Here is a 15050-nt window from a genome sequence, read left to right as displayed (position 1 = left end):
TTTTATGGGGCCGTCCTACTTGTTTAGTTGCATTTGAGAACTTTTTGTAGGACTTGATGTCTAATGGTGTATAGGGAAATTTTAGGTTTAATTATCTTTAGAATTATGAGGACTTGGTGATATTTGTGCCTATATGAACAGCAGCCAGGCAAAACAGTTAGTGCCAGAGGTGTAACATGTAGTCTTAGTTATCACCCCAATTGATAAACTAAAATTTGATAAAACATACCTAGGTTGAGTGAGATAGTACGTTTTGTAATATTGATAAGCTTTTTATGTTTTTCGTGCTGTACGTTTTCTAAAAAAGAATAGTATACATAGTGGAGGGGAATTGGACCCCGCCAACAAGGTGAAAGTCCAATTTACTGAGCTACCATATTTTCCCCTTTAACAACAACAACCACCTATAATCCCATTAGTGGGGTCTGGGGAGGATAGTGTGTATGCAGACCTTACCCAACCACCTATAATCCCATTAGTGGGGTCTGGGGAGGATAGTGTGTATGCAGACCTTACCCCTACCCTGGGGTAGAGAAGCTGTTTTCGATAGACCCTCGGCTCCCTCCCTCCAAGAACTCTCCACCTTGCTCTTGGGGTGACTCGAACTCACAACCTCTTGGTTGGAAGTAGATGGTGCTTACCACTAGAGCAACCCATACTTTCCCCTTTAATTTAAGAAATACATAAGGGGAGGGGAAGGGTGAACGTTTAGGTTGCCAACCAATGAAATATTATAATTCCCATTCTATTGTACTTGTACCTTACTGCGTGAAAGAATTTTTTTTTTAGAAGTATGATTTATCAATTTTCTTTTGAGATCTAAATGCAGTTTGCATACCGTACTAGCCTGAATTAATTTTTGACAACATCATCTCCACTTAAGCTTACATAGGGTGCAGGGGAAAGTTTTCAGCTTATGAGGAGATAAACTTGGTAAGAAGGTTTTTCATTAGTGATGGTATTTGTAGCTCGTGTTACGTCTGTCAGTCTTTGCTTGGGAAATCTTTTTCTTTCTTCATGGAACTACACCAAATATAATCCTTAGTAGTCTGAATGAAAGTTTGAGAAGGTGAGTTGCTAATATATAAATGTTTTGGAAAAAGAATACTAAGTGATTTTTTCCTATTTACTCAAACTTTGGTGAGCAAAATTATCTGATTCCGATATTAGTAAGATGTAGCAGGTATCAAGTGGAATAATCTGAGGTACATCCAAGCTTGACTCGGACACATCTATTTTAGAAAATAATAAGAAAATGTTTTGGACCAATACCTAACCACATTCTTAGGAGCGCTACAAGTTTCCAGCAGACTAGTGCCGGTCTTTGAGTTATTTTGCCTACTGCAATCGGAGATCTCATAGCAGCTCTTGAACAATATTTCCCTATTAGCCGGAGGGGACTGATTACGTTGCTAACGGGTTATCTAATTCTTCAAATTTCTACGCAAATAAGAGGCTAATTTCTGCAAAAATGGGTTGTGAACATGTGATGGTGGTTTAACAACAAAAATCTCATGTGATTATTTTGCATTGATTCTCCGGTAAGGTAAATATACTTTAACCAAAAGAAAAGAGAAAAAAAAGGAGCTCAAGTATATACTATGGGGGAGTGCACAAATAGCCGTTCCTCGGACCTTTATTTAAAGAATAGTCGAAATTTATAAAGTTATAAAAGTTTAGCTGCATCAAAATCTCAACTTCAAACATACCTGACAGTCTGAAATTGAAATTACGTTTTTATAATTCAAACTTCAAACTTTCGGGTTTGAAGTAGACTCTAGCGAAGCCAACTGAATGCAGTTTAAATTCATCACTGAAAAGCTTGGTGTCATGAAATATTTCAACCAAAAGAAAAATCGGTGGATATGGATGCATCCGTTTCGTATATGTTACACTTTTCAAAGAAATTCAATGGCAGAAAGGAAGTAACAAAGAAAAAGGTAGTGGAAATAGCATTTTAGAAACGTCACATCACTTCTTCTTTTTCTTTTTCTTTTTGACAAGCGGGTAAAACATAGAGTAGTAAGCAGCACTGCGCTGGAGGTGTTAAAATGCTACTAACTCAAAGACGTAGGAGCATTTTTAGGTAACTTGTCCTCCTTGTGCCAAGTATGGTCTTTTTCGAGAATTGTGATGGTAGGCTAGAAACTCATATTTTAGTCATATTTTGCACTCTAATTATTACACTTTATTCGTGTTTGATCTTAAGTGATGGTGATTTACACTTATCACGTGTTTTATGCCTTGCGGGAAATGATTCAGAGTTAGGAAAATATTTTGGAGCTAAATTGAATAATTTGAAGCTTTGAAATCTGAGTAAAAGCCAAAAGAATTAAACCAGGATTGCGTTCAGGGGTCGAGGACCAAGTCTGGATATCAAAAAATGAGAAAAAAATTCACTCTGAGAAATTTGCACTACCGTGCGGCGGCGTGGTAGTGCATTTGGAGAATCTCTATCAGAATCAGCTCTCTGGATATCCCCACTAGCGCATCGCATGGGGCGCCGCGGGGCGCGCCATGCTTGTGTAGTTTTGTTAGAGTATTTTTCCACTTCCCTTGGAAAGGGTAGTTTCATCCGAACCTGCATCTATATGGTATAAATACACAAAAAATACAATTTTGGGAGGACTTTTGACCTACGAAAGATTGAAAAAGCATTGGAGACTCTAAGGTACAAGAATTCATCATTCTTCCATCAACTCAATACCCGAGTTTAGATTGAATTCATGTTTTCTTACTTAATTTTATCTGTGATGATTTCTCCTACTATTATGGAGTAGTTTTCCCTTAGGGATTTGACATATATGGTGTATTGATGATTTGATTAGGGATTTGATTTTTGTCAATTTCTTGAATTAATTGATGGAGTTTTGAATTGTATTGTAAAATTATTCATTATTTTACTTAATCGAAGAAGGAGTTTGATATTGAATTTCTTTACATCTCATGCTCTAGTTTAAATTCGTGATTCATCTAGGTAATCGAAAGAGCCTCTTGAATTATTAACTAAACTAAAAAAAAATAGGAAAATATTGGTGAGAAGTTACCATTTAGACTAAAACCATCATTATATTCATAGTAAGTGTTCATAGTGCTTCAATTGGGAATTAAAGTTCACTTGAAAGAGGAACCTTAACTTCGTGTAATCTAATTATTTGGTGAATTCGTGAGAATCAACAGTATTATAGAGTGAACTAATTCAAGAATTGGATCCCGAGTTAATTGTCATGCACTTGTCTAGTCAATTACCCTTATTTCTCTCACTGATATTTTTGTGTTGCTCAGTTCTTGTTTCCGTGATCAATTGATATTTGCTTTACTTTTAGTAGCTAATTGTAGTTGATAATATTCCAATCAAAGTATTAATCATCTTGGATAGCCAGTAACTGAAAATCATTCGAACATTATTTAAATCCAATCCCTGTAGAGATGATAATTAACTATACTATCTTTGACTAGTGAGCATTAATTTCGTGTTATATTTTGTGTTCGTCAAATTTTGGCGTTGTTGCCGGGGGATTGGCAATCAATAGTGTTCAAAATAATTTTTGATGCTAATTCAGGAACCAATTTTATTTTCTTGTTTTCACGTTTTCTCACTTGTGTACAGGCAACAAGTTTAACTTCTCTGGTGTATGACTCGATCTTCTTCAAAGGAAGTGATACCTTACGAACCGGAGTTGGAGAAATACCTACGACAACTAAGAAAAGAAAGAGGAATCACCAGAAATTTCTTTGGGCAATCTTTGACCCCAGAACACATGGCAAAAAATGGTGATGATGGATTCAATTTGGTTGCAAGGGATGTAGCCTAACGACAAAAGCGGCTCTGGGAGATGATGAAACTGTTAATGGGGACAAAGGATGGAGATTTAACCTAAACCGGCCTCTCCGGAAGATGCATTTGGAAATGTGGGTCCCAGAGCAGGCCGATCATTGGGTGACTGTGCCAGTCCAGTCTACAATCAGGGACTGTCGAGTGTCAGACCTCCACCAATAGCAGCAAATAATTTTGAGTTGAAGCAAGACTTACTTCAAACCATCCAAAACAACTACGTCTTTGGAAGAAAGGTACATAAAGATCCAAACACTCACTTGATGGACTTTGAGAAAATCATGAACACTTTCTAGTACAACGGAGTGTCAAAGATGCGGTCTACTTAAGGGCATTCCCCTTTTCACTGAAGGATGATGTGAAGCACTGGTTTCAAAGCCTACCAACTGGGTCGATCAGGACATGGGAAGATATGATGAAAAAGTTTTTGGACAAGTACTTCTCATCTGCAAAAATAGGAAAATTCAGAAGGGAAATCCACAACTTCTGCTAGAAGGACACTAAAACAGTCTTCGAAGCTTGGAAAATATTTAAAGAGATAGTGAGAAGGTGCCAGCATAATGAAATCGAATTGTTGATGCAACTCCAAGATTTTTGGGATGGACTGATACCCTCCTCACAAAGAACTCTGAATAATACAGTTGGAGGTCCATTAATAAAGAAAACTCCTGAGGAGATTGTCTCTATCCTTGAAGAATTATCTGGGGATGCTAACCAATAGCCCGCTGAGAGTAATGAAAGAAGAAAATCAGTTGGGGTTCACCAGGTAGACTCTAACACATCAGTGTAAGTTCAGCTAGACACCATGGCCAAGGAGATAAAAAAGTTGACCTTAGCCAAGGTACAAAGGGACACCCTACTCTTGATTGTCAAGCTTCAGCTGCGGAAGTTAATATTTTGGGGAACTATAATAGAGGAAACTATCAAGGTAGAAATAACTTCAATGCTATGGGGCAACGACATCCATGTTTTTCATGAAGTTCACCTAGTGAGAGTTTGAACTCGTGGAAGCAAAATAATCCTAGACCCCAGGGTCAAGGACCACCAAGTTTTTAGAACCATCTGAGGCAGTAGTACCAGCAATACCAGTCATAACAGTCAAATCAGTCTAGTATGAAAGATTTCATGAAGGCTTTCATCAATAAGTCTGAATAGAGGTTCGATACTCATAGTGCTGCTATTTGAAATCTGGAAAGACAAGTGGGTCAAATTGCCAACATGTTATCTGAGAGGGCTCCTGGGACTCTACCCTCTCACACATAAAAGAACCCGAAAGAAACAATCAAGGTTACATCTCTGAGAAATGGCAAAACATTGGCTGATCCAGTTGTGAAAACTAGACTAGAGGTGGTGAGCAAGCAGACTAATACATTGAAGGAGCAAAAGAGTGAAGAACAGAAAGGCGAGAGTAATGGTGTAAAAAAGAGATTGAAGAAATCAAACACATGCCATGTCTACCATTACCTCAAAAGATGAAGCGAGAAAAATTAGACTAGTGCTTTGGGCGGTTCTTGGAGATGTTTAAGCAACTATATGTGAACATTTCCTTCACAAAGGTTCTCACTCAGATGTCTGCTTATGCTAAGTTCCTGAAGAATATCTTATCCAGAAAGAGGAAGTTAGAGAAAATGACAATGGTCAAGCTGAATGCCCACTGCAGTGCCATATTGCAAAATAAATTTCCTCAAAAGTGGGACCCGAGAAGCTTCACCATACCATGCTCGTTGGGGAATGAGAAATTTGACAAGGCTCTATGTGACTCTGGTGCTTCTATAAATTTAATGCCTTTGTTTGTGTTCATGAAACTTGAAGGTGAGCTTGGAGTGTTTAAATCCATACCAGTGTCCTTACAACTGGCTGACCAGTCCACCATCTTACTTGAAGGAATCATCGAAGATATTCTAGTATGGATGGGCAAGTTTGTGTTCCCCGTAGACTTTATTGTGGTGGACATGGAAGTGAATAAGGAGGTGCCTCTGATTCTAGGGAGGTCTTTTCTATATACAGTTAGAGAAATTCTTGATATCTACGAGGAGCAACGACTTATGCTTAGAGTGGGTAACGATAAAGTGGTGTTCCATATAAAGAGAATGATGAAATATCCCAGTGATGAGGCATCTGCCTACTCGTGTTTTAAACTTGCTATTGTTGGGGAGTTGGATGAAAAATACAAGTTTGATAAGCTTGTGGGGGATACTCTAGAGGGGTGTATTACTCAATATAGCACAGTGGAGGATGAAGATCCTGAAATAAAGAAAGAGGCTGAAGTTCTTGAGACTGAGGATCAAGTGGTTGATAAAGAGGAACTCAATAAGGAGGCGTCTAAGCCTAGTGTAGAATTGAAAGTCCTCCCTACTCACTTGAAATATGCTTTTCTTGAGACTACCAATTTTTTTGTGATTATTTCTGCTTACTTGACAGGTGCACAGGAACAAAAGTTGGTAGAGATGCTGAGGAAGTACAAGAAAGCCATTGGCTAGACCATAGCTGATATTCAAGACATCAGTCCATCCATTTGAATGCACAAAAGTTTACTGAAAGAAAATAGCAAGCCAATAGTGCAACCCCAACGCAAGCTGAAAAAGAAATCCAGAGGAGGTAGTACACAAAGAGATTATCAAGTTTCTAGATGCGTGGGTGATTTTCCCCATCTATAATAACTAATGGATCAGCCCAGTGCAAGTTGTTCCTAATAAGGGGGCATGATTATGGTGAAAAATAAAGACAATGAATTGATCCCAACAAGAATAGTCAAAGGGCGGCGAATGTGCATTGACTACATGAGGCTAAATGATGCAACAAGAAAAGACCACTTCCCACTCCCCTTTATTGATCAGATGCCCGAGAAAGTGGATGTACATGCTTGTTACTGTTTCTTGAATGGGTTCTCATGCTACAATCAGATACTGACTACCCCAGAAGATGTTGAGAAGACTATGTTCACTTGCCCTGCAGGTATTTTTGCTTCCAAGAGGATGCAATTTGGGTTGTGTAATGCACCGGCCACTTTTAAGAGATTCATGATGTCTATCTACTCATATCTAAAAGGGAAGTGCCTAGAGGTATTCATGGATGATTTCACTTTATTTGGTGATGATTTTTATGACTGCTTGAAAAACTTGGAGCATGTGCTTAAATATTGCGAAGCCACTCACTTGGTTCTTAACTGAGAGAAGAGTCACTTCATGGTGAAAGGGGGAAATGGCATTGAAGTTGATAGAGCAAAGGTTGATGTAATTGCTAGACTTCCTCCACTGACTTCTGTGAAGAGCGTAAGGAGTTTCTTGGGGCATGGTGAATTTTATAGAAGGTTCATCAAAAACTTTTCCAATATGACCAAGCCATTGACTGCATTGCTAGCAAAGGATGTTAAGTTTATATTCACTGTGAAGTGCTTGAGGGCATTCGCACTGAAAAAGGAAAACATTGTTAGTGCTCCTATTATGCTGAAGGCTGATTGGAGTCAGCCATTTGAAATAATGTGTGATGCTAGTGATGTAGTTATGGGAGCAGTTCTGGGCAAAGGAAAGATAAGATGTTTAGGCCCATATACTATGCAAGCCGATCATTGAATGATGCTCAAGTGAATTATGCTACTACCGAGAATGAGTTCTTTACGGTGGTCTTTGCTTTTGACAAGTTTAGATCTTATCTAGTGGGGAGTAAGGTGATCACTCAACTTTGGAATATTTGCTGAGTATGAAGGGGTCCAAGCAACATCTGATGCGGTATGTGTTGTTTCTTTAAGAGTTTGACCTAGAAATTAAAGATAGGAAAGGCACTGAAAATCAAGTCGCAGATCATCTATCTCGACTTGAGAGACCTCCTGTAGAGATAGTAGATATAAGAGAAGTTTCCTACTGAGCATATTTTTTCCATTGATGCGATCTTCGAAACACCGCCTTGGTATGCTGATGTAGCCAGCTTTTTGGCTAGTGGATGCTTTCCTCGCGACCTCTCTCATGATCAAAAAAGGAAGATTCAAGGTGAGATAAAAAGTTATTTTGGAATGACCCCATCTTGTTTAAATTATGTGCAGATGGTGTGATTCGAAGATGTGTACTTGAAGGAGAAATGGCCAGCATTTTGTCTCATTCCCATGATGGAGCAGCTGGAGGACACTGTGGTGGAAATCACACTGCAGCAAAGGTCATGGAAGCCAGTTTCTATTGGACAACTTTGTACAAAGACGCACAGGCGTATGTAGCTGCATGTGACAAGTGTCAAAGGGCAGGTAACATTAGCAAGAGGGATGAGATGCCACTAAACTCCATTCTAGTATGTGAAATGTTTTATGTGTGGAGCATTGACTTCATGGGGCCATTCCTATCATCTTATTTTTATAAGTATATCCTAGTACGTCTCTAAATGGGTCGAAGCAATCCCTACCAGTACCAATGATGCTCGGGTGGGGTGTGAGTTCTTATGGAAGAACATCTTTACTCCTTTTGGGACACCTCGAGTGATTATCAATCACAATGGGTCGCACTTTGTTAACAAGCAGTTTGCTGCATTGTTGTCTAGGTATGGGGTCCCACACAAAACTGGAACACCATACCATGCCCAAACTAGTGGGAAAGTTGAAGTGGCTAACCATGAGCTAAAACGAATTCTTGAAAAAATGGTTAGTGCTTCTCGTAAGGATTGCTCTGTGAAATTGGATGAAGCTCTATGGGCATACATAACTGCGTTCAAAACAACCATAGGGACTTCACCTTTCAAATTAGTGTATGGAAAATCGTGTCACCTACTTGTTGAGATAGAACATAAAGCTTATTGGGCAATTAAGTTGCTTAATCTTGATCTTAGTCTTGCAGGTGAACACAGTTTATTGCAGATGAATGAGTTGGAAGAGTTTAGACTGGGCGTGTATAAAAATATGTGAATTTTTAAGGAATAGAAAAGATGTGGCATGATCGTCTGATTAAGCCAAAGGAGTTTCATGAAGGGGACAAAGTCTTGCTATACAATAGTAGACTTAGGTTGTTCCCCGAAATATTCAAGTCAAGGTGGTGGGGTTCGTATGTGGTGAAACGTGTCTCACCGTATGGCGCCATTGAAATCCAAAATGAGGAATGAATTGAGAGCTTTAAGGTGAATGGGCATAGGTTGAAACCGTACATTGTTGGAGGATTTGACAAGCAGTCCTCTAGCATAGTGATCAAATGAGCCTAAGTGACGGAGTCAAGCTGACCACTATAACTCAGAACTATTTCTAACCCTTTTTTCTTGCTTTTGTAGAATAGTTAGATGATCATAGATTATGACTATTAGAGTTTAGAAGTGTTGATACTTGTTGGGGCATTTAAGTAGTATGAATTGGACACAAAATAAGTATAAAATGGAGTTGGGGAGCAAACTATGGGCAAATTTACAAAAATTGGCGGAACTCTGAGAAATTGGCCTAGCGCGCCACGTGGGGCGCCGCGCCCTGTGCTGCGCCAGGACAAACACGCCCCTATGACAGGAAAACAAGCCTCTGAACTTTCCACTACCATGGCGCGCGGGGCAACGCGCCCCCAGCGCGGTAGTGTATCTTTTCGGCTAGTTATTGAATTTTTTTTGAAAAACATTAAAAATAAAAATAATAACACCCGACCCATTATCCTCCCTTTCTTTTCCCAATTATTCCATTCTCCTCTCTCTAACCCACCCTGCATTCCTTCATTCTTCTTCAAATCATTCCACACTCACATCCTACCATCTTCCTCAAGCATCAAGGTAAGTTTATTATCTCTCTTCTCCATCCCATTTTGTATATTCATTGTAGTATTTGGGTAGTGTTAGGTTTAATTTTTTTAAATTTTTTTTCAAACCCTAGTTAGCTTTTTCATTGTAGCTTTTAGTAATTTTTCTTATTATGGCCAAAATTATGCTTGATTATGGTGGGATTTTGTTAGCACTAATGCTTGTGAAGGGTTTGTAGTATGTAATGGTGATATTAGAATATATATTTTATGAAGCTTGGTGGGAGTTGTATTATGGCCAAAAATTTGTGGCCTTTTTGGTTGAAATTGGAGAACTTTATACTATTGCTAAGATTTGATGATGTTATGGTTATTGTTGGGCGTGAGATTGGTTTATATGTGTGGTGGTTCTAGACCACTTTGAGTTGAAATTATAAGTTGAACTTAGTGGCTACAATGTGTTTGATAAAATGTCCTACCGACATAGAATGTGTACTTTGTTGCTGAATTAGAGGGTAATTGCTTTGTAATGATGTGATGATAGATAATGAATGTGGGGTGGGCGGTCATGTGCGAATTTTGTGATATTGTGAAGTGTTAGCCTTGAGTGCTAATCGATTGATCACCTCATGCTATTTTGTCACTAGTTGCTAATTACGGTGCCCGATTCATGCTCTATATTTGTGTAGTTTTGTAGTGTAACTTCTTATTTTTATTTGTAGTCAATTAGTATAAATTCTTGATTTTCTTTTCTTAGTTACTAGTTTAGATTCTTGGTTTTGTACTTTAACATAGTGTAGTGTAATCGTTGATTGTTGTTATTGTAATGTTATTTAGGTGGTTAGGTGGGTTGCTGATAACTTGTGACGTGCTCATAATAGGATAGTTTGAGTCCCCGGTATCCATTGTACTTATGAACATGACAATGACATAAGTGTGGGGGTGGTTATCATGTTTGGCTTTGCTTTTTATTCTGAGTGTTGTGGCTAATTATGTTCATCTTGTGCAGGTACAATGTCTCGTCGTCCAAGTAAGCATGTCAACACTAGTTCCTCTAGAGTTGCCTCAAGTAGTAGGAGAGGAGGTAGGCGGGCAGAACCCGCTGCCCCAGTGGAAGAGGAGATGGAGCAAATTGACCCTGATACAGACGTGGTCCCTAGGGGAAAGTTTGGCATTCGGGCTGTCCCAGCTCATGATAGACATTGGTTTAGGACCTTTGTCCCTATTGTGAACCTGGATCCCGAGGTTGCAATTGATGATGAGAAGTTGCCCCGGATGTATTCTTTGATCTACAACAACATCCAAGCCCTAGGATTTGAGAGTTTGTTCCGTCCCGATGATGCGGTGAACATGAACCTAGTTAAGGAGTTCTATGCCAACTGGCAGCCCGAGGCTAGTTTGGATGCTATACACCAGGTACATGTGCGAGACAAAGTGATCCCCTTTTTCTCTCGGGTGATAAACCAGGTTATGGGATTCGTAAAGCACTCTCACAATCTGTTTCGGAGGTTTCTTCATCGCCCTGACTATCCTAACATCTGACGCCAGCTGTGTGGACCTAACTTTGTAGCTACGTGGATGCGGGATACTAATGAATGTCACAAGAATATGAAGAAGGGGACATTCCAACGTCCAGCCAAGGTTCTTCTAATTTATGCCTTCCTGACCTGGATGAAGTTCGACTTAGGGAAGGTCATTCTTGAGAAAATGGCTAGAGTGCGATCTTTTAGGGCTCGCCGCTTGTTCTGCCCGAGTATGATCACTCGGCTACTGAGGACGCACCAATTGGAGGAGGAGCCTCACTATGATCGGATGATTCCAATGTCGCAGCCTATTAAGGCCTTTGATGTTACGTTTGTGATAGACCCTCCTGATGTTACTATGGACCAGAGGATGGTTCGTGTTGAGACACTGCAACTGATGTTCGCTGATATGCAGTTTCACGCTGATATGAGCGAGGTTGACTTGACTGAGCTGCAGCAAGATTATCCCTTCTCTTCTAGCACATAACCGTGGTTGGGTCTGGCTGAGGGAGTGGAGCTGCCACCTAACGAGGATGTGAACTTTGTGCCCTATGATGATGACGAGTATTTGCACACCTTCGAGGGTGTTGATGATGATTAGGTTGAGTGCCTCATGGAGTCACCTTTTCCACCATTGTTTAAATTATTTTGCATTGGGGACAATGCAATTTCTTAAGTGTGGGGTGGGGTGCTCTTATTTGTGTGTACTTGTTTGTTTTGTTTTTGCCACTTGGTATTATTTTGATCTATTTTCTTCTTTCATTAGACAATATCCGGTCTATAATAATCTTGACTCTAGCTCTAGTCGGCATGTAATAGTTAGTAATTATAGTCGTTTAATTTTGACTCTTCCCAACGATAGATTTTCTAGATTGTCTTCTTAAGGGATTTGAAGTTGAACGAGAAAAATAAAAAAAAATAAAAAAAATCCAAAAATATGTCTTTTATTTCTATTTTACTTTCTTCGATAGTGTAATAATTCTCTTTTGGTATTTTTTTGTGGTGCGATACTTTTCAAAGGGTTTTACTTGAACCAGGTATAGTTAATTTTTTTCTTTTTGTAGGAAGAAAGAATCTTGAGTCGTTGTGCTAGTTGGAAGAAATTTTCCTTGACTTTGTGTGCCTCGATAGCGGTGAGTACCGTAGTGTGACGCTTAGACTTAGTTCTTGACTCATGTATAAGTGTCTTAATTTGTTTGATTCAACTTCGCTTAACTGCTTTGACTAGAGAGTCATGATAGATCCGATCCTAATTAAATTATCTGTGAATATGTGTGTGAGGTTTTTGTTGATATTCTGTGCATATCAGTTGATGTCTAGAACTTGCCATGTATGTTTACAAAGGGAAATAATAGTCTTGTTCAGTCTAGGATGTGATAGAGACGTTTCTTTGTTGAGACAGATATATACTTTTACACACCTAATTAATGTGTATCTTAGTTATCCCCTTTGAGCTTGTACTTTATTTCTTTGGCAACCACACTGCAAGCCTGATCCCTTTGTTTAAATTGATTATTTGTTTGAACTTTTTTTCTCTCTTGAGAACTTGAAATTGTTATGAGCTTGTTAAAAGCTAGGTGAAGGTGTAGTTGGGTTTTGAGTGGAACTGAAAAAAATAGAGACAGACGCATTGTTTTAAAATTTTTGAGAGCCAATTATAAGGGATTGATATAAAAAAAAATGAAGTTGCTTGAAGGAAAAAAAGTAGAACTTTGAAAAAAAAAAAAAAGAGTTTGTGTATGTATTAGAAAGAAAAAAAATTGATTCCTTGCTAGCGATAGTTCTCATCTTGTTGTGCTTAAAGAAATTAGGAGTTTGATGTTATTATGTTATGAAGGTTAGGGTTTTGTCCAACATAAGTGTGAGATTGACATGTGAATGTATATGTATTTAAGTGCTTAGGGAGTTGTAGTCACTATTATCCAAATGTATCCTACCCGTCCCGCAGCCTACATTACAACAAAACAAAGTCATACTTGATCTTTGACTGAATAAGCTCCAATTAGTAGAGTATTAAACTACGGGCAAGCTTATGGTACGTCTTATGTGGCACACGAATTTTATTTTTGGGAGTGAGTGAATTCTTTATATCTTTAATTCCTATTTGTTCTTGACTTTTATATTGTATGAAACTACTCTCTATATTTGGTGTGAGGGCACATGATTTATAAAGGAAAGGTAATGTCGTTGGCCTCTGTGTTAGAGTAATTGAGCAGGTTTTGAAAAATACATGGTGCTTGTGAGTTGAGTCTTGAGGCTAGGAATTTATGGTATTGTCACGACCATAATTTTTCTCCGTAGGGTATCGTGATGGCACCTACTCTTTAAGACTAGGTAAGTCTAACAATTTGCGGAATAACTGATTGTAAAACTGAACTCAAATCTCAACACATGAAATATAAATACGATATGTGATTCAATTAATTTACAACTGCCAAAACCCGGTAGAAACAAGTCACAAGATTCTAAAAAAAAATACTAAGTGTCTCTATACATCAGAGTCTAAAAAAAAAGGGAAAACAACATAGTAAGGATAGAGGGGGACTCCGAGGTTTGCGGACGCTGACAGATATACCTTGAAGTCTCCACGTACGGTCCAACTCACTGGTTTTTGGTCTGGTAGGAAGAGCCTAGATCTACACAAAAAGATGTACAGAAGTGTAGTATGAGTACACCAAGTGCCAAGCCTAACCTCAGTAGAGTAGTGATAAGGCCAGGTCAGGGCTCTACTGGAATAAAAGGTAATGAGGCAGAAAATATAATAATACAACAAATGATGGAGTTTTAAATTGTATTGTGAAGTTATTCATTTCAACAAAGATATGAGGGATTTGATTCTTGTTAATTTCTTGAATTAATTGATGGAGTTTTAAATTGTATTGTGAAGTTATTCATTATTTTACTTAATCGAAGGATGAGTTTGATATTAAATTTCTTTACATCTCATGCTCTAGTTTAAATTCGTGATTCATCTAGGTAATCTCAACACATGAAATATAAATACGATATGTGATTCAATTAATTTACAACTGCCAAAACCCGGTAGAAACAAGTCACAAGATTCTAAGAAAAAAAATACTAAGTGTCTCTATACATCAGAATCTAAAAAAAAAAGGGAAAACAATATAGTAAGGATAGAGGGGGACTCCGAGGTTTGCGGACGCTGACAGATATACTTTGAAGTCTCCACGTACGGTCCAACTCACTGGTTTTTGGTCTGGTAGGAAGAACCTAGATCTACACAAAAAGATGTACAAAAGTGTAGTATGAGTACACCAAGTGCCAAGCCTAACCTCAGTAGAGTAGTGATGAGGCCAGGTCAGGGCTCTACTGGAATAAAAGGTAATGAGGCAGAAAATATAATAATACAACAAATGATGGAGTTTTAAATTGTATTGTGAAGTTATTCATTTCAACAAAGATATGAGGGATTTGATTCTTGTTAATTTCTTGAATTAATTGATGGAGTTTTAAATTGTATTGTGAAGTTATTCATTATTTTACTTAATCGAAGGATGAGTTTGATATTAAATTTCTTTACATCTCATGCTCTAGTTTAAATTCGTGATTCATCTAGGTAATCGAAAGAGCCTCTTGACTTATTAATTAAACTAAAAAAATAGAAAATTATTCGTGAGAAGTTACCCTTTAGACTACAACCATCATTATATTCATAACAAGTGTTCATAGTGCTTCAATTGGGAATTAATGTTTAATCGAAAGAGGAACCTTAACTTCAAGTGTAATCTAATTATCTAGTGAATTTATGAGAATCGGCAATGTAATAGAGTGAACTAATTCAAGAATTGGATCTCGAGTTAATTGTCATGTACCTGTCTAGTCAATTACCCTTATTTCTCCCACTAATATTTCTGTGTTGCTCGATTTTTGTCTCCGTGATATAATTGATTTTTGCTTTGCTTTTAGTAGTTAATTGTAATTGATAACATTCTAATAAAAGTGTTAATTATCCTGGATAGCAAGTAACTGGAAATTATTCGAACA

The 15050-nt window shown here is 38.1% G+C and overlaps 1 protein-coding gene across 1 annotated transcript; it reads left to right on the top strand.

The window, feature by feature from the left end:
• Positions 1-5352: 5352 nt before the first annotated feature.
• LOC104085912 (uncharacterized) lies at positions 5353-6315 on the top strand. Its single transcript, XM_009590037.2, has one exon. It carries the CDS (start codon positions 5353-5355, stop codon positions 6313-6315), a length of 963 nt encoding a protein of 320 aa, XP_009588332.2.
• The last annotated feature ends 8735 nt before the right edge of the window (positions 6316-15050 follow it).

Source organism: Nicotiana tomentosiformis, chromosome 1, assembly GCF_000390325.3.
Source record: "Nicotiana tomentosiformis chromosome 1, ASM39032v3, whole genome shotgun sequence".
NCBI classification, from domain to species: domain Eukaryota; kingdom Viridiplantae; phylum Streptophyta; class Magnoliopsida; order Solanales; family Solanaceae; genus Nicotiana; species Nicotiana tomentosiformis.
The sequence above is the reverse complement of the archived record's forward strand: the minus strand, read 5'-3'. Positions and strand labels throughout refer to the sequence as shown.